The sequence below is a fragment of the Ammospiza nelsoni genome, chromosome W (assembly GCF_027579445.1).
Source record: "Ammospiza nelsoni isolate bAmmNel1 chromosome W, bAmmNel1.pri, whole genome shotgun sequence".
In the NCBI taxonomy this organism is placed as follows: domain Eukaryota; kingdom Metazoa; phylum Chordata; class Aves; order Passeriformes; family Passerellidae; genus Ammospiza; species Ammospiza nelsoni.
The window spans coordinates 15,131,687-15,157,251 of record NC_080668.1 but is presented as its reverse complement, the minus strand read 5'-3'; the positions used below and the strand labels follow the sequence as shown (position 1 = coordinate 15,157,251).

Below are 25,565 nucleotides of genomic sequence, written 5' to 3'. Positions count from 1 at the left end.
ATCATAAGTGTCCTCTGGGGAGTTCTGATTTATCAGTTATATCTATCTCTGAGACTACATTTCCAATGGTGCATATTCCTTGCCATTTAGGGGGTAGAGCTTTTCTAGTTTGATTTCTACAAAGCCAATAGTATCCCATATTGTCTGGAATAGGCCATCAATAAATATTTTAAATGCCTATTCCTGTTACATCCAAATATAAATGACACTTGGCATAATCTCCTACCATTATTCCTTGGTTACACTCTGGTAATTCCATGTTTTGGTGTAAAGTCATCCCTGGTCCCTTTAGGCATCTGTGAACACAGGAGGTTTCAACAGCTACTATATCTATTGTCAGGATTTGTTGGTCTATCGAGGTTTGGACTGCCTTCCCTTCCAAAAAGAACATCATTCCAGCAGGAGGAATACCATTGGAAAATATGTTTGCTGTTGGAATTTCCATCATCTGAACACTTTCATCTGAATGAGTAGGAAACTGAGAACAAATCCAACAGTTACTGCAGTTTGTTATAAAAGTCTCACAGCTTGCATCAGCTTTAGGTGTGAATTTCTCTTCCAAGGGTCAGATAGTATTTGTTCTATGTGTGTTATATTAGAGCGGCCCTTAAGAAAAATGACATTGCTCTCCTATCTTTTATAATCATTAGTTGCAAGGGTTTTTTGGATGGCTGACAAATCCAGGTGAGAACAGCCATGCTACAGTATTGAAAATATTGGCTGGTAAACATAAAAAGGTAAACTATACAATGATTGTACTTTTAGAGTTTCTGATTTTCTTGCAGCTTAAGCTACAGCAGATTTATTAGTTACTGTGCTGTCCAGTATGGTTCCTCTGTGTCTGGAACTGGCTTTATTCGCTTATAGGAGGTTTTTAGGAGTCTCTGCCCATAGTTCCCACAGCCATGTAGGCAATCAAAAGTCCTTTCCACTGCTGCTTGAACAGCTCCTTGTCTCATATCTGGATATACACTGTTTCACTGTTTTCTGTCTGGTGAGGATATACTTGAACATCCAAGGTTATTAAAGAAGCTAAAAAAACCAACTTATACAATGATAAGAGTAGTTCAGAATGTGGGAAATATCCATCGGGCACTGATACTCTGTTGATGGCCATTAGAGTCAGTAGCCACCCAGGCTAATGGTCCTCAAGTGTTTGTTAGTCGTAGGTACAATCCCAAGTTGGGGTAATTTGACAATGACTGGTTGGCATGAGCTTTGACCCATCTTATCTGGATTTGTCAGGATTGAGCCTGTAACAACAGCCATTTCCAATGTTCTTTCTGCCAAACCTCTTTCCCTTCATTGCCAATTTAACACTTCCACTGACACAATCACTGTGTGGCACCAGCCCAGACTGCATAAAATTAAACATACACCATCCTTGCTTTCTCCTTTACTGCCAGCAACACAGCTTTTAACTGCCCCACCTGCGCACTTCCTATTCCTTCTTCTACTAGTTCCACTCCTGTTTCAGCATTAAGAGCAACTGCCCTGTACTTCCATTTACCATCAGTGGGTTTGGATGAGGCATCAGTGAATCAGACATCTTCAACTACAGAGTCTGAGGTAAATGCAGGGGTATCCAGTATAGGACTAGGTTTATTTGGCTGCTCTAAAGCTACCCTCTCTTTTCTATCCCAAACTGCCATCCATTTGTTTGCAGGTGCCTGCAGTGTAGCAGTGAGGTTTGCAATATTTGTGACAGCTGCAGTGAAATGTCCCATGTAAGCATTAAGCCTTTGATAATCAATAATTAAACATCAGCTCCTGTCTGGTTTTTTGTTTTTCACTAGCCAAGCAGATTTTAGAACTGTAAGCAGAATGCATCTAAAATACAGCCTTTTGTTCTAAATTTTTAATTACATCAAAACAGATTTTAGCAGTGTAACAGATAATACTTTTTCATAAAAGCCAGTTAAACAATTTCAATTTTTAAAACTTAGGTTTAGTTTTTCAGCTTCCCTAGGAGTAATTAAAGAGGTTTAAATGAATTTCAAAAATTGTCTTTCTGCTCCTACAGCCAGATAAACAGAGGGGCTATTCTTATCAGAAAACCATTATGCAGGAATGCACCAGCTGGGCCCCAAAGTTCAACCAGCACTTAAGGTTTGTTTTCTTTTTCCTGCTGTGTTGCAAAGTGTGAGAAATGACTGCTCACTTTAAAATTTTAAAGGTTTATTAAACCTTAACAAATACAACAAAGGACCGAATAAGGAAAAAGGACAGCATACTGTCTGTGACCAGCTGCCACAAGCTCATCTACAAAATGGCTGCTCCGCCTTTTATACACCTGGAGGGTTGCATTAGGCAACCCTGGCTCTTCCCAAAGTCTGTCAGTCAGCTCTTCTTTGCCGTCCATTGGTCGAGACTACTTTCTTGCAACTTGATTGGAGGTCAGGTGTTGTCATGCTGCACAGGCCTGGCAACAAGCTTTCCCCATTCTCAACTGCCCCATGCAAGGGGCACATGTACACGCCTTTCTTGTACATGCCTCAGACAACCCAGGCTGTCTGGTGGCAACAATACAGAGGGGAGGAAGGGGACTATGGGGAGAACAGAGGACATCTAAACAACAAACCACAGTAACAGAACCATACATTAATAAAACTTCTTTTAACTTACACACAATATTCATTCCCTAATTGCGAGAGCCAATCATCATATTACCTGTTATGAACAAAAATTCGGTTAATATTTTTTTTGTGAGAAAAGGTTACAAAAAGGCAGCCAGATCACTGTCGCTGCCGAAGTTCTGCGTGTTTTGTTATTGTAATCACGGGTCGTTGTCGTTGATGGTTGTTTTTGTATTAGTAAAAGCCCTGGCTGGGGCGAGTTAATGGCCCTTCTCCTGAAACTGTAACGGGTGGGGACCTTCCCGAGGCTAAGTTGTACCTTTCTCATAGTGAAGACACCTGAGAAGGTAGGGGGGGGGGTTATGCAAAGTGACTCCAAGACCACAATGCAGCATGGGTCCCCCACTGCACGGAGAAAACCCCAAAAACAACGAGCCAAATAAGAGTTGAGAGACTGGAGTGATGTCTGGATGTGAGGAGCAGGGCGCTGGGCCTGCAGAGATGCGGGAAACCTTCGTCGTTCCTCACCCTGTTCTCGAGATCCCCCGGGCCAGGACTGGGAGGTCTGGAGACCCGGACCGAACTAACATCTGACGGGGACATCCCTAAAGGCTCTCACGAGGACCGAATTCCCCTAGCTCTGCCCCTGGTGGACAGAGCTGCGCATATCCTCCTTCTCTGAGTCGCCCTGGGAGACGACGGGACGCTGCAGACCCGCCGAGCCGCCCAATCCTGAGCTGATCACTTTTAATAAAGGCGTTAAAAAGGAGAAGAAGTCTCCTGGCCCTTGTTTATTTCATTACCTATCTATTACACAAAGGAATTGGAAGCAGGTTTTTTTCTCTCTGTAGAAGGTTTGAGCTTAAATCTGCCAGTTCCCGCCCCCCCCCCTCCCCCCTTTGCTTGCAAGACATTTTTCTGTATTCCCAAAGCCAAGGCAGTTCTCCATAGTCCATTTATCTTGGGTGGATTATGTTTAACAGTTCTCACCCATTTGTGGAGGGACGTTTTTTGGGTGGGGATTGTGGGGTGTTTTAGTTTTTTGGAGGTTTTTTGTTTTTTTGGTTTTTTTTTAAGGCAGTTTCTACATTTCAACATTTGGGCTTCTTTCATGAAATTTCCAGCCCATTTCCGTTCTCATTTTAGAAAACAACATTATTTCAAGGTTCCATTATGCAGCCATTTTTCCCTAGAATCTAGTTTATATTATGGCCACTATTTATGAAAATACTTCATCAAATTCTCCCTGGTAGCTGTTCCCCCAGGGGGCTCACCTTTTTTTTTCCCCAGTGTCTCAAAATACAACCAAGTGGGGACTTCTTAGAATGTCCCCTTTAGATTGTCCTCTGACCATCGCTCTGACAGGGGACCAACCCCAAAATGTTACAATACAATACAAAACAGTTACACAAATACGAAACAATTATCAATCAATAATAACAAAATCAAATACCAAATTCTGGAACACCAAATAATCCACCCACAGCACTGGTAAATCGGCACATCTTATGTGGGCAGGGTTCCTAGAAAGAATGCCTTATTAACAGGTGGGATCTTACCTGTGTCCCAGGCTGGACTGGGGATCTGTGGTCTCCTTCAGCAAAGTCCCAGTGCTGGCATGAAGATCCAGAGATCCCGGGATCCAGGGGAAATCAGTCAGATTGTCCCATCTGGGGTGCCAATTCTGATACCGAAATCGGCCAGATAGAAACTAACACAGTTTTGAGTATTAGAAAGCAGGCATTCTTTATTACAGCATCCTGGATGTTATGAACAAAAATTCGGTTAATATTTTTTTTTGTGAGAAAAAGTTACCACTACTGCTGGGCTGCTGCCTGTGTTATGGTAATTACGGGTCGTTGTCGTTAATGGTTGTTTTTGTATTGGTAAAAGCCCTGGCTGGGGCGAGTTAATGGCCCTTCTCCTGAGACAGTAACGGGTGGGGACCTTCCCGAACAGTGAGGAGAAGAGACCTGGAGGGGAGGCGTTATGCAAAGTGACTCCCAAGACCAGAATGCTTTGTGGGATCCCCGACTCCAAACTCACGGAGAAACCCCAAAAACAACGAGCCACCTAAGAGTTGAGAGACTGGAGTGATGTCTGGATGTGAGGAGCGGAGTGCTGGGCCTGCAAGAGATGCTGGAAATCTTCATCGTTCCTCACCCTGTCCTGGAGATCTCCCGGGCCAGGTCTGGGAGGAAGCGAGACTCAGACCAAACTACCATCTGACGGGGACAACACGCCCTAAAGGTTCCCACGAGGACCGGATTCCCCCAGCTCTGCCCCTTGTGGACAGAGCTGTGCATATCCTCCTCCTCTGAGTCGTCCTGGGAGAGACGACGGACGCTGCAGACCCGTCGAGCTGCCCAATCCTGAGCTGATCACTTTTAATAAAGGCATTAAAAAGGAGAAGTCTCCTGGCCCTGTTTATTTCACTGGACATGAGGAATTTTTCCTTTAATCTCGTGTAACCCGAGACAGACAAGTAAGGCTTTTTATTATACGTGTTGTTTACATATTCTTCAGGTATCCACACTTGCTTGATATATATTCATTGTCTTGTTTTGCATATTCCAATCCTTATCAAAAGTCCTTATTTGGTTCTTGGGAGTCTCTTTCGGGGTCTCTGGTGGTCTGTTCCCCAAATTGTGGTGTCTTCTGGTTGACCTCTGGTTTTGAACATGCACAGTTTGTTTCTAGCAATTAGCAAGGTTGCTTTTATCTTATCTATGCCTCCAGAACTCAGTCTGCATTTCTCAGGACTTTCCAAGGCTGTTTTGTCATAGGATGTAGTAATGCATAATTTCTCTTATCAACTGGCTTCCCTTGATCAACTAGGTGGATAACCTTGTCATAACCATTTATCACTTTAGAGTTAAGGAACAAATAACTAAAATCCAAAGTTTTCTGCACCTATATTCATATTCTTTTTGCCAAGGGATATGTACCACACTGTTTGCACTAAAATTTAAAAATCCATTTATCAGACTTTTCAGTACCCACTCTTACTTACCAGCCTTCCCCCTCTTTGAAACTTCAATGAGCCTCAATGGAATTAATGCTCCTGAATTATTATGAATAAAGCTTAGTTTTGAATACAGGATCCTATCCCACCTGTCAGCAATTTACACATGATACAGTTAATGATTTTATAGAACAATGAGAGATTTCTTGTTCCATACATTCTTCCTCAGATATATTGAGTTAAAATAAACAAGCCTTTGTGCAGATTAAAAAAGCAAATGAATGCAAGAGGGACCATCAGAATGACTAAGTACTAGTATCAGTATGGTTATCCTTCCTAAAATACTCTCACCCTGACAATATCACAAATCTGGATACATTCTCTCCAAATATCCAGTTCCAAGGTGCATTCACAAAACAAGCAAACAAAAAACCCATCCCCAAACTGAACAAGCTTTTTATTATGCAGTTGGGTTGATTTGACTTTAATACAAAAAGGTAGAAAAAATATAACTTTGATGATTTAAAACAGCTCCACAATTAAAAAAAATAAAATTCATCCTAGCACATGAAAGGCCAGAACATGCCCTTGCTCCCTTAGCAGAAGCATATATAGTGGCAGTCATAATTATTATGTATTAATCACCAGCAAAGATAGCTTCTTTGAAGTCAACATGTGCTGTGTGCTCTGTACTTTTCTTTTTCCTTGTGAAAGGTGTGTGGCATATATGACATTCATATTTGGATACAGACTCTGACAGCTCTGCCTAGGCCTTCTGATGAAGATTTTAACAAAACAATGCAGTCAGTACACTGGCTGTATTAGAACAGACCCACCAGAAATAACTTCTGTAGCCAAAAGGAGAAAAAAAAAAACCCAAAACCCACAACAGAACAGAAACTTTTCAAGTTCACTACTAATATTTCCTTCATTCCCTTTTAAGCACATTGTTGTTTGCTGACATCTTTATCTGGTCATCAAGTAGTTACTTGTATTCCAGCTGTTCATGCTTTTCTGACCTCAACAAGTAATCTTAAAGAAGTCAGTACGTCAAAATAAGAAATAAGGAGGTTAGAATGGTTTAAAAAAAAAAAATCTATAGTATATAGTTTTGTATCCCAACCGCCACAGGGCCACTTTTAAGTTACAGCAATAACTAAAACCAATGAACTACCACAAAAAGTATTTCCTTCTGTACATGATTTTTTATTATTTACATAATACAGCAGAGCATAGATGCTGGATAGAGTCATTATGTGCAATACCTAAGTATGAACTATTTGTACATGCTTGCATATCTGATAACTATATTGAAAGAAAAAATTTAAAGCAAAAGCTTGATTTTTTAATAGTGATGAAAAAAACTAAGATTGAACACTGCAATAAAAATCATAAGTAGCATCTTGTGTACATATACATGAAGAGGCATTACAACACTAGTCTACACTATACTTGATTATATAAAAAACCACCACACGTTTCATACATCACAAAGCCCCCTTCCATTATAACACAGAAATTATTTTACCAGACAAGCATCAGTGAACTATACTGTCCTTTCTAGTTATTATACAAAGCTGTAGATAATGGAGCCCATGCAATACACCCAAGAACACTGCAGTCCTACACCCAAATACAATTAAAAATGATAAAGCAGCCTTCCAAGAGTGGTTCCAGCTCCCACTTAAGTCTACAGGAGTCATGTTGAGTTTGATTCCCATACACAACTATTGTTACATTTAAAACTTTTTTTTTTAACTTAAAAAGCTCCTAACAATCTTTTGAACCCAGAATGTGCTGAATTTAAGAAGAACATGAATAATAAACTGTTCAAATACTTCTGCAACTTACACAGGTGCATGTGTCACTTGATAGAGTTGCTGTGGTATGTCTAAAAATACCACCCATAGTTTTTGTTTTCTAAGTCAATCTTAGCACAATATTGTGCTACTCATCATTATTAGCTATGCAAGGAAAAGCAGACAACTGTTGCAGAACAGTTCTTAAGTTTCTAACAGGACATTTCCTTTGGGAAATTATTATAATTTTCATTATTCTAAAGTTGTTATCTGTTCTAAAATAGTTTTCTTCTCATACATATCTGATTTTTTCCCACTTTTCTCATTGCAATTGCTAAATTACTTTTTATTAAATATGGTCCCAACACTCATCTTACTGGATGGTAGAGCCCTCTACATGTCTTATATTCTGCTGGAATACAATGGAGCATGGAAACGAAAAATAAAATAAGATTTCAAATGGATAGAAGTAGACCATCAGCCTTTCTGACATATCCTTCTCCCAAACAGGCACAGTCTTTGGCTAGTCATAAACACCTTAAACATCTCAAAAGGCAGATCTGTGGCAAACATTAAGTAAACATATATTTATCACATGTGAAATAGAGCCTGTCTTCTGTGCATGTGTATTCCTGCGCAGGTTCTAGCCATCCAATCATATTCTGAGGAGAGCATATACATTTTCAAGGACTGTATCTATCCAATTCAGCCTGCAACAAACACCCAAACATTGTGAAAAAACATTAAGACAGACAAGGTTAAAATTAAAACTTTGGAGAACAAAGGAAAATGGCCATGCATATGCTCTTTAATGCTTTCATAGGGCATATTAAAATAAAACAAAAGTCAGTCTTTTCACAAATAGACTAGCTTATATTCTCTGGATTTTTTCAGCCACCACAACTGGATTCTCTTTCCTGATTTTTGCTGCAGCTTCTGCTTTGTAATCATATGGACAGTTATGCTTGTCAGAATAACGGTGAAGTCCACAAAATAAATTTCCACATCGGCAATCAAACCCTGTATAAAGAAAAGGAAAAACAACATCACTAGGAAGCTTCAGACTTAAGAAAGCTATAAATTAAGGGTTTACCCCGTTCAAAGGGGCTATGTACATCTTCTGTATCAAACAGATTAAGTGAAATGAATATTTTCAAATATCAACTCTATTAAGGGATCTAACATTATGGATTTTGTGACAGCAAGCAAAAATTTATTGCCTACAGATTTCAACAAATTTAATCAATGGCCGGGATTGAAAGATAATGTGTGTATTCTATTTGCCATCTGTCAGAGGTAGGGCAGTTATCTTTTGTAATTGGGCAGTTTTCTTTATCTCTTCCACAAACCAATCCTCCCTCCAGGAAATATCTTCTGTTAATATGCCATTGAGTGTCACTGTAGGACTGATAAAATTACATCATCCCATTGTGAGATGCTCACCCAGGGGGAGGAGCCAAGCATTCCTTCCTGGATATAATCAGAGATTTTGGGATACCAGAGTAGCCTTTTCCCACTGCATTCCCAGAGGAGCAGCTTTCTTCTCCACTGGATTCCCAGAGGAAGACCAGGCCCATCTACACCACTACCACACCTTCAGAGGAAAACTACACCCTTCCACAGGATCACTGCTTCAACAGAACCACATCTGTCACTCCAGGAGGACTGCAGCCACCATTTAATTAGACTGCTAACAACACCCTGACCCACATGGTGTCAGGTTGTATTCTGTCAGTAGTTTGTTTGTTTTTTTTTTTTTTTTTTTGTTTGTACTATTACATTTGTATTTTTAGTTTTCCTAGTAAAGAACTGTTATTCCTATTCCCATATCTTTGCCTGAAAGCCTTTTAATTTCAAAATGATAATAATTCGGAGGGAGGGGGTTTACATTTTCCATTTCAGGGGAGGCTTCTGCCTTCCTTAGCCGACACCTGTCTTTTCAAACCAAGACAATCTAGTAAGAGGCAACTAATAATATAAATCTATTCAATATTAACAAAGTACTATCATACCCGTAAGGCCAACCTTCTTTCTGCATGTGAAACATCTGTTCTTCTTTGGTTTAGGCAGTTCAAAAGCTTTCTCTTCACTCTGTGAAGTACTAGGTTGAGAAACTGATGGGCTTGGTTGAGTAACAACTGTTAAAGCAAGCAAAAGAATTAAAGGTTATTTTTTTCCTTTTCTTGACTTCACTAGCATGTTTGTATTTATTAACAGTAAAATCCCCTCTACTAAGACCCTGAAGCTTATTGTCTGAAGTGGTAAGTAGAATAGGTATTCTATTAACTTCCCTTTTATCTCTACAGAAAATTATCAAGTTTTCCCCACTGTTCCATCATCTAGAAAATACAGCATACCTAGTGTTATCACCTGTATACACCCATATAGGTCCTGTACACACAATATTAAAAGTAATATGATCCAGTTTAAATGAATCTAAAACAATAACAACACTGTCTAAGTTGTTCAACAGAGGGGATACTTGTGGAAAATAGTCAATAGGATCATATTTTAGAAATGAACGACATTTACAGTAATGCTTTTTTGTCATAGTACCAAGTTACTCTGCCATAATACTTGCAAAGTCAGATGATCTAAAACCTCAAACAGTACACCACCTAACATTCTTGAGCTTCAAACCACTGATTTTGTGATACACCAAGTATACTACAACAAGCCACACAGCTCAAAAAAGCCCTTATTTCAGACACTTTTCTTCAGTAATTTAAAGAAAAAAACTACATATTTACATTGGATATCAGTATCCTTGTACTATATTCAACCATAATGATCAAGCAGTTTGAGTCAAAATGGTTTATTTTTCAATTGCCTTTGCCATGAACACTTTTGGTTACATTTCTCACTTTTTATCCAAGTTCTATGCAGGATAAAAATGGGTCCTTCTGTAGATCTGTTAGTTTTCTTTGAAAAATTAAATTTTTTATCACTTGTTTTAAAAATTCTTTAAATACCCAAATTAGTGCAGAAGAAACACAAGGGAGATGTGTTTGTATACAAACTTTAATGCATACAACCCAGAGAGTCTGTCCCTGTTCAGTATTCCTGGACACTCAATTGTATGATTACATCTAATGCTTTAAAAAATAATGAGCAAACTATAAAATATACTCCATAATTAATGATTGAGACTATAGGTTTAAAGGACTCACTTGTAACCAACTTTATGCTCACAAATATGATTTCTTAGTTGAGATCCTTTTAGATGAGTAAGCATGGCATTCTGAAAGTGTATTTTTTCAACATCATTAACCCCTTATAGTTAACATTTTATTATCCTTACTATTAATACTTGCTCTTATAAGATTTTATTTGTATTATGTTCGTATGCCTATCACTACTAACACAAAGCCTCACAGATCCAAGCCCCATTTCACAATTCACTGTAGAAGTGAACAAAGAGAGCCTCCAGTCAGTTCATATTTCAGATTGTAAACAAGATTCAGTAGTGACAAACTTTTAGAGGCAACAAGGAACTTTCAGTGCTCATACCCAAAAAGTCTTATGCTGGGAATCAGTATTTTCTTATACAATATTATAGCTGTAAGTCCTAGGGAACAACTCAAGCTCTTTACTGACTTTATTTTTGAATACTCTATAGATTCTTCTAGAAAGTGTGAAGAGTTCAGCATTAACACTATTTTGCTAATTCTGAGGACAACAATACTATCCAGTCTTGGATATATAATGTTTTTTCCATACTTAAGCATGCTATTAATAAAAAGAAAAGGTATGGCACTACATTCATAACTGCTATTAATACTTTTCAGAGTAATTTCAACAGCTGGTTTTTTTTTTTAAATTAAGCAATTCCTTTGCCTTGACAATTAATATTTTCAAAATTAACAGATATAACCTTTTGAACTCGTCTTTAAACCCCAAGGAAAGTAGTGTTCAGTATTAGATATTCTAGTTGAAAGCCTATGACCAAAAAAAATCAGGTTAAAAACACTGACACCACAACGTAAACCTGTTGGATACCACACACCTCAGCTGACAGGAATTAAGAAATTGATTAAACATCTCCCAAATCAAGCAGCATGATTAAGCTCCTTTTTGACTTTTTGTATTACCAGTCTGTTTAAAATGAAATGCTAGTTATAAGCTATGGCAGATGGAAAAAGGGAACTTTCCAATTCTCTGGTGGAGTGAGCAAGTGAGCAGCTGTGTGTGCTTAGCTGCCTACCAGGGTTAAATCACAACAGACCATTTTGGCACCCAACAAAGGGCTTGAAGGATTTGAGATAACAACAGACTTGACTGGAATGTGCTAGGTCAAATTTATAGCTGTTAGTGCTGTTTAACTAGGAATCAGCAGGCTCCTGGGCTTGCCATGGGCTTGCTTGCCTGACTGCAAAATAAACCTTAGTGCTCATTAGTGGCTGCTTTTTGCTTTCACTGCTTATCGTCTTATTCTGCTGTGCCTGGGAACATTCTGATAACAGCAATGACCATGCATGCACATGGGTTGGCAAATGGCCAGTGCATTGCTGCTGTGCTGGACAGGCTGGAACTCTGTGTGAACTCAAGTCAAAGGGACTGTGACCTGTGGATGAGTCCCCATGGAAACAGGACACCCTGAAGCATCTGTGGCCATGGTTACATCTGTGCCAGAGCAGGTACACCTCTAAAGGGATTGTGGCTCAAGAAGTCCACACTGGAGGAGGTAATACCTTGAAGCATCTGTGGCTGTGGATAAGTCTGTAACATAGCAGGTACACTCCTGAAGGGACTGTTGCTGTGGGTAAAGCCACACTGGAGCAGGTACATCTCTGAAAGAATTGTGGCCCATGAAAAAGGCCATGCTGGAACAGGTGCACCTCAAAGCAACTGTGGCTATGGATAAGTTTGTGCAGCAGAAGGTATACCCTAAAGAGACTGTGGCTTGTAGATAAAGCTCCACTTGGAGCAGGCACACTCCTAAGGGACTGCAGTCTGTGAATAAATCCAAGTCAGACCAGGGGCAAGGGGAGGAGTTCATTGCAATGTTAAACCCTATGGCCTGATACAAAGGGACCAAGGGTAGAGATTGTAATGGATATGCCTTTAAACTGTTATAATCTGGGTTTGGAGTTACATGTTATAGGATGTACTTATAGTAGGAACCACCTGAACCAATGGAGAACAAACCTCACAAGAAGCAGTGTAAGTGCAGCAGTGACCAGATTTGAGCTCACTGATCCATCAAGACAAAGAGATAGTGTATTAGATAATTTTGTGTCACAATACAAAGATTAAAAGAAATCCATCTAAGTCAAAATGTTATCAACTACTACAAATAAACTTACTTCCTCCTCTACATAAATATACTGACCCTGAGACTAGCTGAGTTGGTAAGAGCATGGTGCTAGTAACACCAAGGTAACAGGTTTGCTTCCTCTGTGGGCCATTCACTTAAGATCTGGACTTGAAATCCTTGTGGGTCCCTTCCAACTCATAATATTCTGTGAACTCTGTGAAACTGACAGGTGTTCACCGCCACAACCAGCAACCTGGGAACTAGGAAGCAATGATGATAATCCAAAGTGCAAAGGCCCATTTCCGAAAAGAGGTGCCAAACAGGATCCTTCCTCCACAACTAAAAACATATTCCAAAAACAAAAAGCAGGTAACATGCAGAAATGGGCAACTAAAAGGTCCCAACACAAGGAGATTTCACAGGTTCCCCTAAATCAGAATTGTTCAATTTATTACTTGACACAGATAACACCTGCAAAAAGTAGGCATCCACCCACTTTTATGTCAGCAGAGTTAGATCTAATAATGGGTTTCAATAATGAAGTCCTCCAAGTAGCTTTGCATAACAGCTAGAACAGGGACAACACCCTTTAACTAAAGCTCACACATAAAAGCAACCCCCCATTTTTTCATCAAACTATCTCAAATGAAATATAAGTTTTAGTTCTTCTGACATGACATTAATAGCCACATTCATCAGATACTATCCCGACAACTGCTTCTCACAAAAAGCTCCCTTTACTACACATTAAACAAATTTTATGCCAGAAATCATACTGTGTTAATCATCAGGCAAAGTACTCAAAGTGCCATGGAATAAATCACTAGACAAAAGCTGAAACGATGGTAGGAAAATGGTTGTTACTGTCACCTGCAGACCTGCCTCCTCAGTACCAATAATCCTATTCATACGGAGCAAAGCCTTTTATCACCAGAACATGATTTATTGCCTTAACAGAGGTCCTGTTGGCATGTAGCTCTCTTCACCACCAAGGTTATTTCTCTTGCCAACTACCAGCTCAGATTACCAGATGAGGTTTGTTTCACTTCAATTTTAGGAGACCAGATCTCCTGCTACAAGGTTGAAGAACTTGGGAGCAAAAAGAAGTTTCCAGAAATGGACATGATTTTTTAATTTTATTAAGTAATACAACAATAAGTTAATCACAGGCAGTGTAAAATGCAGTGTCATCAGGAACAACAAAACAGGCACAGGGGATGCCATTCAGAGGGACCAGGACAAGCTCAAGAAGTAGGTCCATGTGAATCTCCTGAGGTTCGACAAGGCAAAGTGCAAAGTCCTGCATTTGGGTCAGGACAACCCCCAATATCAATACAGGCTGGGGAATGCAGGGATTGAGATCATCCCTGTATAAGAGGACTTAGGGGTAGTGGTGGATGAAGACCTGGATGGCAAAGGCATGGACTGGGAGAACAAATAAGCACCCACTGTAGGAGATCAGGTTTGAAAGCATCTAAGGAACCTGCAGGTGCACAAGTCCATGGAACCTGATGAAATATCTGCAAGTCCTGAGAGAACTAGTGGATGAAGTGGCTAAGTCACTATCCATCATATTGAGAAGTCATGGCAGTCTCCAGTGAAGTTCCCATTGACTGGAAAAGGGGAAACATAACCCCCATTTTTATAAACAGAAATAAGGAAGACCCAGGAAACTACAGGCCAGTCCATCTCACCTCAGTGCTTGGCAAAATTATGGAGCAGGTCCTCCTGGAGACTATGCTAAGGTACATAGGAAATAAGGAGGGGATTGGTGACAACCAACATGGCTTCACTAAGGGCAAATCATGGAGATCTTTATGAAAGGGTTACAGGATTGGCAAATATGGGAAGAGTGACAAAAAAAATCTACCTGGGCTCATGCAAAGCATTTGGTATTGCCCCACACAACATACTTGTCCCTAAAGTGGAGAGATGCAGTGTTGACAGATGGACCACTTGGTAGATAGGAAATTGGCTGGATGGTTGCACTCAAAGAGTTGTGGTCAACTACTCAATGTCCAAGCGAAGACCAGTGCACACTGGCATGGACCTGTTCATACAAGTCCAGAGAAGGGCCACTGAAAGGCTTCAGGAAGGAGAGCTGGAGCACTTCTCCCATTAAGACAGGCTGAAAGAGTTGGGGCTGTTTAGCTTGGAAAAGAGAAGTTTCAGGGAAGACCTTAGAGCAGCTTTCCAGTACCTAGAGGGCCTACAGGTAGGCTGGAGTAAGACTTTTTACAATGGCATGTAGTCATAAAACAAGGGGGAATGGCTTTAAATTGAAAGATGGTAGGTTCAGATTAGATATTAAAAAGAAATTCTTTACTGTGAGGCTGGGGAGGTCGTGGCACAGGGTGGCAGAGAAGCTGTGGCTGCCCCATCCCTGGAAGTGTCCAAGGCAAGGTTGAATGGGGCTTTGAAAAACCTGGGATAGTGGAAGGGTCCCTGCCCATGGCAAGGGGGTTGGAACTATACGATCTTTAAGGTCCCTTTCAACTCAAACAATTCTACAATTCTATTATCATAAATCTGCTAGGATAAGGAACCAATCTAATCCTAGTACAAAAAGTGCCTGAAAAATAAAAAGACAAACAAAACCTCCACAAATACAACTGTTGCACTGTATATTTGGGAACATTTACGTCATTCAGTCAGAAAGTAAGATGCATCTTCAAAGCAGACAGAGGGAGAACAGCAAGATTACTTATGATTAGAAGTAAACCACAAGCCACAGCATGACAACTGTTCAACTGACACAAAGAAAGGTCCTGCAAATAGGAAGACTAATGCTACTCTGACCCCAAAGTATTAAACTCACAGTGACTCTGAGACTTCTGAAAAAGCAATAATCACTGTACTAATAGGCTCAAGAACAATGCATCCCAATGAGCAAGGAATCAGGTAAAGGGGACAAGAAACCTGCATGGATGAATAAAAAACTCCTGTAATTACTCAAACATAAGCAGGAAACACACAGGAGGTGGAAGCAGGATCAGGCCACTTGGAATGAATATAAAGAGGTTGTCAGAGTAAGTAGAAATGAGATGAAGAAGACCAAGGCCCATCAAGAATTAAATCTGGCCAAGGATGTCAAGGACAACAAGGACTTCTTCAAATACATCAGTGATAAAAGGAAAACTAAAGATAATGGGGGACCATTTCCAAATGGAGGGGGGACCCCAGTGATAGAGGACTCAGAGAAGGCAGAGTTACTGAATGCCTTCTTTGCATCAGTCTGCACTGACAAGATCAGCGCTCAGGGATCTTTGACCCAGGAGACCAAGGTAAAGCTATGTTAGAAGGAAGACTCCCTTGGTCGAGGAGGACTGGGTCCATGAGCCTGCAGTGCCCTTGTGGCCAAGAAGGCCAACAGAATCCTGGGATGCATTAGGAAGAGCATTGCCAGCAGGTTGAGGGAGGTGATCCTGCTCTTTTACTCAGCCCTGATGAGGCCACATCTGGAGTAGTGTCTAATTCTGGGCTCCTCAGTACAAGAGAGACATGGAGCTCCTCTCTTATGAGGAAAGACTGTGGGAGCTGGGCCTGTTCAGCCTCAAGAAGAAATGACTGAGAGGGGACCTTATTACAGCGACCTGATAAGGTCTTCAGGGTGAGAGAAGTGGATGAGAATCTTGGTTGATGATCAGAAGGCTGGATTTATTGATATATGATATATAATACATTATTACTATACTAAAAAGAATAAAGAGAGAAGTTGCAGAGGCTGCTAAGCTAAGAATAGAATAGAAAAGAATGAATAACAAAGTTCTGTGTCCAGCAGAAAGCAAGGACAAACTCTCCTGTGAGTGGTCAGCAAATCCAAACACTCACAGAAGACCAATCACCGCTGCACCTGTTGCATTCCACACCAGCCGATAACAATTGTTTACATTCTGCTTCTGGGGCCTCAGCTTCCCAGAAGATGAACAAATCCCAAAGAAAGGATTTCTATGAAAAAATGTCTGCGACATCTCACCTTTCTAAATTGTATAAATTAAAAAGAAAAATGATGATGTGAAATGAACAGGAAATTTCTTCACCTGTAAAATATACAATACTAAAAAATCACTAAAACAATCCTACAATCTAAGAAAATGCAAAAAACAATGCAAAGAAAATTCAAGTCCAAGCAGCTGAGTTTCAGGAACAGTCCATGAGCTGAAGTTGTTTCTCTTGGACAAATCTGAGAGTCCTTTTTGGTCCTGAAACAGACTTGCTACAAAAGTCCCATCAATAGTTATCAAAAACCATTGGCAGTCATAACACAATTTCACACAATTTCAAACAATTTGAACAATTTTTGGAATGTCCTTTTCTGGCCCTTAAATGCTTCAGTGCTTCAGAGCTGCTGCCCACTATTTTCAATCTTTTTTATTTCATTTTAATTTTTTTTTTTGATCGAAAAGGAAAAGAGCAGCAGCCGAGCAGAGCAGTGCCAGAGAAGGAAAGGCCCTGGGGCCCCTGGCCCATGATGGACCAGGAACCCCAAAACTGGCCCACAAAGGGGGGCCAGGACCGGTAGGAGAAACCACAACTCCCAGAAACATCAGGAGGCCAAGTGATGGCCCTGGCCCAAACCCACAAAGCAGGCTCTGCATTCCCACAGGCCTGCACCCTGCTGCCAGTACAATGGCAGCATGGGTGGTGACACGCTTCCTTTCCCCAAAACCACTGAGGCATGCCAGCAGCAGGGAAATAGAAGCCTTCCCCAGAAATCCCATCTGGGGTCTGGAGATGTTTGTTTCCCACAGCAAACCAGCTATGGTCTCCTCCATCTGTGCCCTCTTCCCCTGCAATGCAAATGCATTGGGTGTATCTTCCATCCGCCCCATGGCATCACTCCCACTGGGCTGGGGACCAAAGGCAGAGCTCTCGGGATGCACCTGCCCCCTGCCACTAGGGCGCAAGAGAGGCGGCAGAGATGGCAGCCTCCATGGGACAATCCCCGAACAAACACCCCCCAACCCGCCGAGAATGCTGATCTTGAACGCAGGCAGACGCACTGCCCCCACAGTCAGCTGGCGGGCACCCCCCGCTCCATGGAAGGGGAGGCCAACCGCCGGGGCCGCTGCTACAGAGGCAACCGGTCCGAGATGGTCCGAGCTCGAACAAACAGCCGTTTCCAGGGCAGTCTCTGATGCCAACACGGAGGACAGAGTCTCCGACAGCGGCAGAACTGCTGGGGCAGCCCTGGGACAACCCGAAACACTCGGGGAGGGAATCACACTGGGCGTAGGAGCGGCCGCGGGCTGCTCCGAGGGTCCCGCGGGTTCGGCACTGTCTCCAGCGCCATCCTGAACAGGGACCATCTCAGCTTAGGGCGGCGGGGCGGCCGGTGGGAGTGGCATGGGGGCCGAAGGGGCTGGAGAGAACTCCTCCTCCGCTGAGCCAGAAGCTGGAGACGCAGCGTCGCCACCTAGCAACAGCGACTCAGGCACAGGAAGCGCTGTTTCTGCATTCTCAGATGCAGGCAGGAAAGCCGGTGAAGCCGTGGGCAGGACTGCCTGGAGAGGCGGAGACGGGATCACCCGGAGTGGCGGCCGCACCGGCGGGGCGGGTCTTGGAGGCGGCCGCAGCGCTGGCAGCACAGGTCTTGGAGGCAGCCGCGGGGGCCCAGCAAGTGGGGGGGCTTTGGGGACCAGTGCCACCCCCATTGCTGAGCGGGGCGGGGTCCGAGAGGCCGACTGGGGAAAGGCCTGCCGGGCTTCCAGGGGCGGCACCAACGGTGCTGGCTTGAGCACCGCCGCCCCCTCCCATCCCCCCGGCGGAGGAGAAGGGGGGGAGAAGGACTGCTCCGGAGAAAGAGTAAACAAAACTTCTTTGCGCGGCACAGTTTCACCCCCCCCCGCGCCACGAAGCAGGGGGGGCTGGGAAGCAGAATCTCATCCCCCACCGGGTCTTCTCCCGCTGGGGACGGGGGAAACGGAGCCAATCCATAGCAGTTAGAAATCCATGGAAAAACAGCTGCTCTCCGTTTCAAAACTGGGAAGAGCTTTCTAAATGCCGGGTAGACGGGAGGGAAGTCGCACCTCTGACCCCAAACGAATCGGAAAATGGAGTCCATGCATTCCCACACAAAAACATCCAAGGCGTATAGGACATCAGTAAAGAACCCAAAAAGCTTTGCCCATCGAAAGAACTCATAGAGATCTGGTTTTGACAAGAAAAATCCGTCTTCTCCACACCATCTTTGCCAGAGGGCAGTAAGTTTCTCCTCTGAAGGAGAAAACTGAACCTCTTCCTCCAAGGCATGTGTCCCCCATACGAACAGCCACAAACTACGAAGGGCTGAATCCTCAGGGATAGAAAAGCCAACAGTACCTTTTGAAAGAGTCCAGCATGCTCTGGCCCGCTCCACGGTTCTGCTGCTCTTTCCAAACATCTCCCGGAGGGTTTTCAGGTTCTCTTTGTGGTCAGCCTTGGCTGTGAACTCTGTCCAAATCAGGATCTTCAGTTCTTCAGCTCCTGGCTTGAATCCACTTCTGTGGTCACTTCAAAGCAACCATCACATGCTACACATACAGGATTTTACCCAGTGCAGCAATTTGCTCCTCTGGTCTTATCAAATTAATGTTTGCTCTTTCACGAGGGGTCACCAAATATTACAGCGACCTGATAAGGTCTTCAGGGTGAGAGAGAGACGGAATCTTGGTTGATGATCAGAAGGCTGGATTTATTGATATATGATATATAATACATTATTACTATACTAAAAAGAATAAAGAGAGAAGTTGCAGAGGCTGCTAAGCTAAGAATAGAATAGAAAAGAATGAATAACAAAGTTCTGTGTCCAGCAGAAAGCAAGGACAAACTCTCCTGTGAGTGGTCAGCAAATCCAAACACTCACAGAAGACCAATCACTGCTGCACCTGTTGCATTCCACACCAGCCGATAACAATTGTTTACATTCTTCTTCTGGGGCCTCAGCTTCCCAGAAGATGAACAAATCCCAAAGAAAGGATTTCTATGAAAAAATGTCTGCGACAGGACCTCATCAATGTCTATAAGTATCTGAAGGGAGGGTGTCAAGAGGATGAAGTCAGGCTCTTCTCGGTGGTGACAACCAATAGGACAAGAGGCATTGGGCAGAAACTGGAACACAGGAAGATACACCTGAACATGAGGAAGAACTTCTTTACTGTGCAGGTGACTGAGCACAGGGACAGTTTGCCCAGAGAGGTTGTAGAGTCTCCCTCACTGGAAATATTCAGGAACTGCCTGGACACAATCCTGTGCCATGTGCTCCAGGATGACCCTGCTTGAAGAGAGAGGTCAGATCAGATGGCCCACTAGGCCCTTCCAACCTGCCCCATTCTGTGGTTCTGTAACTAGACTGTCAGAACTGACAGTGGTTTTCCTTACACAAACCAATACATCTGGAGCAGTTCATAAAGGACTGCATCCTGTGCGAGGGACCCATGCTAGAGCAGGTAAAATGTGCAAGAAGGAAGGAACAGCAGAGAACAGCTATGAACTGACTGCAACCATTTCCTCCTGCATTACTCATAATATAGGGAGAGGAGGTAGAAGAGTCTGGAAGTAAAGATGGGTCTAGGATGAAAGGGGTGAAGGGAAGGCATTTTTCGTTTTCTTTGTTTCTTACTATCATGCTCTATTTTTTTTAATTGGCAATAAATTAAATTAATCCAGAAAGGACTACTAAAGTAAAAGCAAAGTTTTAAAAGCTTCCTGTATACTCAAACAAATTAGCCAAATTAGTACCTTACCAGTTAAAAAAATGCATTAACTTCCACAGTAATAGGAAGCAGTAAGCATGCCAGTGAAGAGTGAAATGTCTGAAAGCATTAAAAAAAAAAAAGCTTTAAGCATTCTAACTACTTTTACATTAAGGTAAACCCCAACTCCTACCACAGAAAGGCTGGGAAAAATAAAACAGAAGAAGGGATAAAGGTAATAGACAAAGAGCACCTAAAAGTCATCAGAGAAACATACAGCATTTCCACAGCACCAGAACTGAAGACTATACTACGAATTACATAATTCTTGTGCTGCACATTAACACAAGTGACTTGTATATAAAGTTTGAGTCAATAAGATGGTCAGTATTTATTATGCTTTATCAAACTTGAGAATATTTTATTATTTAGAAACTGTAACTGCTATGCTGATCTACCTGTCCATGATAAAATGCTAAAGAATAAACTGTATATTCAATTTGATGCCAAAGAACTGGGATAAAATTATTCTGCAGCATGAAACTAATCTCTCACATGCTCAACAGGCAGACTGAATATTTTTACTCTTACATCAATATAACAGATCCCCCTGTTAAGTATCACACTAAAATATGGTTTAGATTGGCTGCCATCAAGACTTGATGCCTTTTGCACATCTCTCAAAAAGATATGATAGCACGTTATTTGCAACAAGCACAGGACAAGCAGTTTGGTCTCCAAATGTATTCTTCAAGATAGACGGCTTCAAGACTTCAAGATTATTAGCTCCATTTCAGAATTGTTTCAATTGAGGGCATCTACTTGAGCTACAGCAGACATGGAAAATGGGAAGGTAATTTTGAACACAAGAAAAAGTTGATATATCTGATGATTTTATTGACAGCCACAAAGGAGCTGTCTACAGATAGCACCCACATTTAAATACTATAGCCATGTTTGAAAACAAATCAGAATCAGATATTAAAACAAGAAGCAAGCAATATAATCTATCATCTTGAATATTCAATAGCTCATAAGATATTCAGCATATTACTCAGAATATTATCTGTAACACACTGTAAATTTCAAAGCTACTGGTTTTATCTGTAACATAAGTGAGGGCATCCCTTAACAGCATGTAAGATAGCTGTGGTGTTGAACATTAAAATAACACATCATATTGGCTTGGTATGGAGGCAAAAGAAAAATGAGCTCACCATCATCTCAATAATTTCATTATATGACAACATTCAGGAATGGGAAGAGCAACCTACAACATGGATGGAATAAGACTCTAAGTTAACAGTGTTTGTGGAAGAATTTTAACACTTATTTTACAGAAGACCATATACATTTCAAGTTCCAGTTCACCTTCTTCATAGGCAGCACTACTGCACAGCTGTGGCTTCAGTGATAACTCACCACATTGCTCTGTAAAACAAAGCTATTACTGGGTTCAGAAAAATAAGGTTTTTGATATGCACACTACACTAATTAAGTCTGGAAACACTAACAGCCCTGAGAGATTTATTCAGAAAGGTAGTGACCCACAAAAATGCGAGAAATGTGCTATGACTTGATACAATATGATTATTTAAACATATTTGTTTTCACAACAGTTGAGTTTTAGTGCTCAATATGCAAGTCAGCTCTCTTGTATGAATCTTTTATTGCCATTTAAAAATCTGCTTAAATAAAACAGGTTTCTTCAAGGCCTCTACTATGTCTCACTGTTGGAGAGTTTTTGTGCAGACGTGGCTTGAGGAAAAAGGCCATGATCATATACAGCTGGTTAAGCAGTAAAAAGCAGCTGTAAGCAGTAAGTTCTCAGCCTTTTCCTTACGAGAAAAACAACAACACTGCGTCCTTGAGCAAATAACAAGAAAAACATGGTGAAAAACATGGTGCCCTTGAATGTAGTCAACAGCAGGATGTAAAAACAAGAATTAGCCTCAACAAGAAAACCACAAGTATTTTGAGAATGTAGCCACAAAGGAGGGGTTGACATGTAATCTGTAACCAATGATGAGCTTAGCTTTTGCAATATGTATGAGCTTAATTAACACTACTATAAAAGTATGTAAGCTGGATCAATAAATTTGAGACCAATGATCATCAATAGGATGTGCTCATCTCCCTTCACTTCCGTCATCTCACCAACTTAGTAATAGTATTGCTCTGATGCAATAATCAACACAAGGAAAGTAAATTAGTTATATAAGGGGGTTTTGGCATTTAATTCCTGTAAGTTAACATGGGGAAAAAACCCACAAATATGAACAATATCTCTAGAATATTTTGGGTATATTCTGACTATGGTCAAAATTGAACAAAAAATCCTTAGTTAAGAAGTGCAGAAGCAGATGAAAAGCCTATAAAATGCATTATATAATTAATGTCCAATTATGGAATTTTGATAGAAAGGTATTTATATTTCACTGACTTCTACACAGTTCATCAGATAAGCAACTGAACACATGCCACAATTCAATTCCAAAACTACAAGCAACAAAGTTGAACTAAGAAACTAGAAGTTAAAATATAGTATGTTAGACATTTAAATTATAACCAACTAGGCCAGTTATATCTGTTATGCCTTTCTTCCTTCAAATGCTAAGATATGATTCATTGCCTTCAGACCTGATTTGTTCTAAATGAGAATCCAGATTACAACCTCAACCTGAGAAAAACAAAAGAAAATACAAGCCTGTTAAGATTAATTTTATTCAACTTCAGAACCCGCTGGAATCAGATGCTTAAAATCCAAACAGCATGAGAGTATTCTTTTAGCCCACAGACTTAAAGACAATTGTGCAGACCTAACTATTTAGAACTTTGAAGTCTTCATAATGCTTAAGAAAAGAAAAAGCCAAACCTACTTTGCTTGAAGGCTACATTGTTTGTTCCAGACCTACCATCTAATAGACAGTTATGAAATTCAATTGCCAAGGTGAGACCACAGATAAAACTAAAGTATTTTCATTACCAACATCATGACAGGCATTAGCTTAGAGAATTACATCTCATAGAAAGTATTAGCTTTGTTTTACAAGGTGACATTAATTATCTACTATTGTTTCAGCTCCTCCTCAAGAAAGACCAACACATATTGGATGCTGCAGAAAAAGAGAAAGGAAAAAAAAGAAACTAACCCAAACACAATAGGGATTTATAAAAAGGTGAGGCCAGCTTTTTTTGACTGCAAGACACAGGATCAATATACTAGTAAATACAGCAAACACTTGCTGTATCTTAAATGTCTGATAAACCCTTAGTAATCTAAAAACAGCAAAGGCACTATTCTGTGCTGTCTAAAATCTGCTTCAAGTTAACTTTTAGATCAGCTGAAGACTGTTTCAAGAATTTAATGATATGTACTAAGGAAGAAAATTTTGTTATAGAAGTTTGTTTTCCAAACTTTTAAATTCCATAGTCATTTTCCCTATTATCTCTACGCAAGCTTTAACAGAGCTTTGACTGGTTTCAACTCCGAGTTTCAAGCTGCAAGATTATTATCTTGAGTTGCTTTTAGGGACTTTTTTCTTCTTCCTATTCTAATCAATAGAATGTTGTGTGTGACACTACCATTTAGTTGTCCTGTTATAAAAAAATGAATATTGAGTCAACATAAATAGAAGACTGGCCTTCATAGTTAGCAAAATGACAAATCCCTATTGGCAGTTTTAATAAGAAAATTCAGATATTACTTGACCACTGCCACCAATTTATGTTTTCCTTTCCTGCCTATCACTTTTTCAGGTACCAATACATAATAAGACAATATGGGTTTATAAATAGTGTAACAAAGTATAAATTTCTAAGTTACATACAATAACTTCAGATAACACAAGTTACAGGAAGCTGAAATATTGGGATATGCAACACACTGCAACACTGAAACGTGCAAAAATCTCCTCAGTCTGTACATAACCAAAAAAGAATATAGTAAAAGCAACTGTAATTTATTTCATGTCACAATTCTAACTTAACATGACAACTAAAATTGTAAAAACCTGTGAACAAAACCCAAGCAATTAACTAGTAGCTGTAATTAATAGCAGTCCTAAACAAAGACAAAGATGCATGTATACAGTGCTGAGTGGTACATTCTGGAATTTTCAACACAAAAGAAGTAGAAGTAATTTTATCTTCAGTTGTAGCAAACACATTTTCCTGTTAAAAATCAGCTTTCAATGTTTTAAGACTTTCAGAACTATTAAAATTAACAAGTATCAATATCTATAGATATCAAACAGGTACATTAAGATATCCATTTGAATAAACTGCCATATAATAAGCATGAATTTGCTCGCTTTTTAAATTTGAACATTCTTACTAAGCAATTAATGCTGTAAGTACTCCATATTCACACAACAGCATTTCAGTTATATCTACTGATTACTCACTTAGTCCAAGACCCTTTAGCAGTCTTTGTTAGTATTTTAAATCAAGTATTCCCTTCTGCCCTATTCTCATCCTTCTGTAAAATAGAATTAAGAACCCTGTTCTTCAAATGCAACAAACCATTTTGATAGCCACAAGTCAGCAGAAACTGTACTGCTAGGCTTTATAAAGAAATCAGCACTGACTTCAAAATTGAACATCTTGCACCCAGATACAACTTCAGTGTCTTACTTTTAAAAATGAAGGTTTGATAGCCAAAATGCTCCTCAAATGTCAAAAGTTATGTACTAAAATTGAACACGTCTGAAAACTATGTTCTGGCACTAGTAAGTCTTCTTGATTCTGAGAGTATTATTACTCAAGAAGCATTCATAATTAACATTTCCTCAAGACAATCACCACAGAGATGCCTACTTAAGAGAAAGTAAATAAATTGTCAGCTTCTGTTAAGCCAGTTGTATCCAGTGTTACTCTGCAAACATACCTGGCTCGATGTCTGTTTTTGGTGATACGTTCTCCTCTCTTGAAATGCTCATTTCTGTCATTTGCTGCATTACAGGCAAAGCAGCAACAGGCACATTTCTGTTTACATACAGTGAAATGGGTGATTACATTAGTTTAGAGTACATAAGAGCTTAAACTGTCAAAATCCATCAGACTACCTGATCTGTTATTATTGATACACATTCTTGACCTGTACTTCTATGTCTCTTCCCAAGAAGAAACTAGGCAAACTGTAGCAAATATTTCTCCAGATAAACCAGAAATGTCCTTGTAAATGTAGTAGTCCAATACCAAACACTAATTAGTCCTAATTTATAAAGATTCATAAAGCACTGTAAAGTGCACTGTCACTTTTTCCTCTGCAGAAACTCTGTAACAAGGCAA

At 40.6% G+C, this 25,565-nt stretch overlaps 1 protein-coding gene across 6 annotated transcripts in view; it reads right to left on the bottom strand.

The window, feature by feature from the left end:
• Nucleotides 1–6,726: 6,726 nt before the first annotated feature.
• Nucleotides 6,727–25,565, bottom strand: part of LOC132086206 (AN1-type zinc finger protein 5-like) — a 32,379-nt gene continuing 13,540 nt past the window's right edge. For all 6 annotated transcript variants that reach the window (XM_059491691.1, XM_059491690.1, XM_059491689.1 and 3 more), the window contains 3 exons: nt 25,162–25,259; nt 9,353–9,478; nt 6,727–8,360 (listed from right to left, as the gene is read on the bottom strand). In XM_059491691.1, the coding sequence (XP_059347674.1) occupies nt 8,212–8,360; nt 9,353–9,478; nt 25,162–25,259 (373 nt within the window). In that variant the 3' untranslated portion in view covers nt 6,727–8,211. The remainder of the gene's footprint in view (nt 8,361–9,352; nt 9,479–25,161; nt 25,260–25,565) is intronic.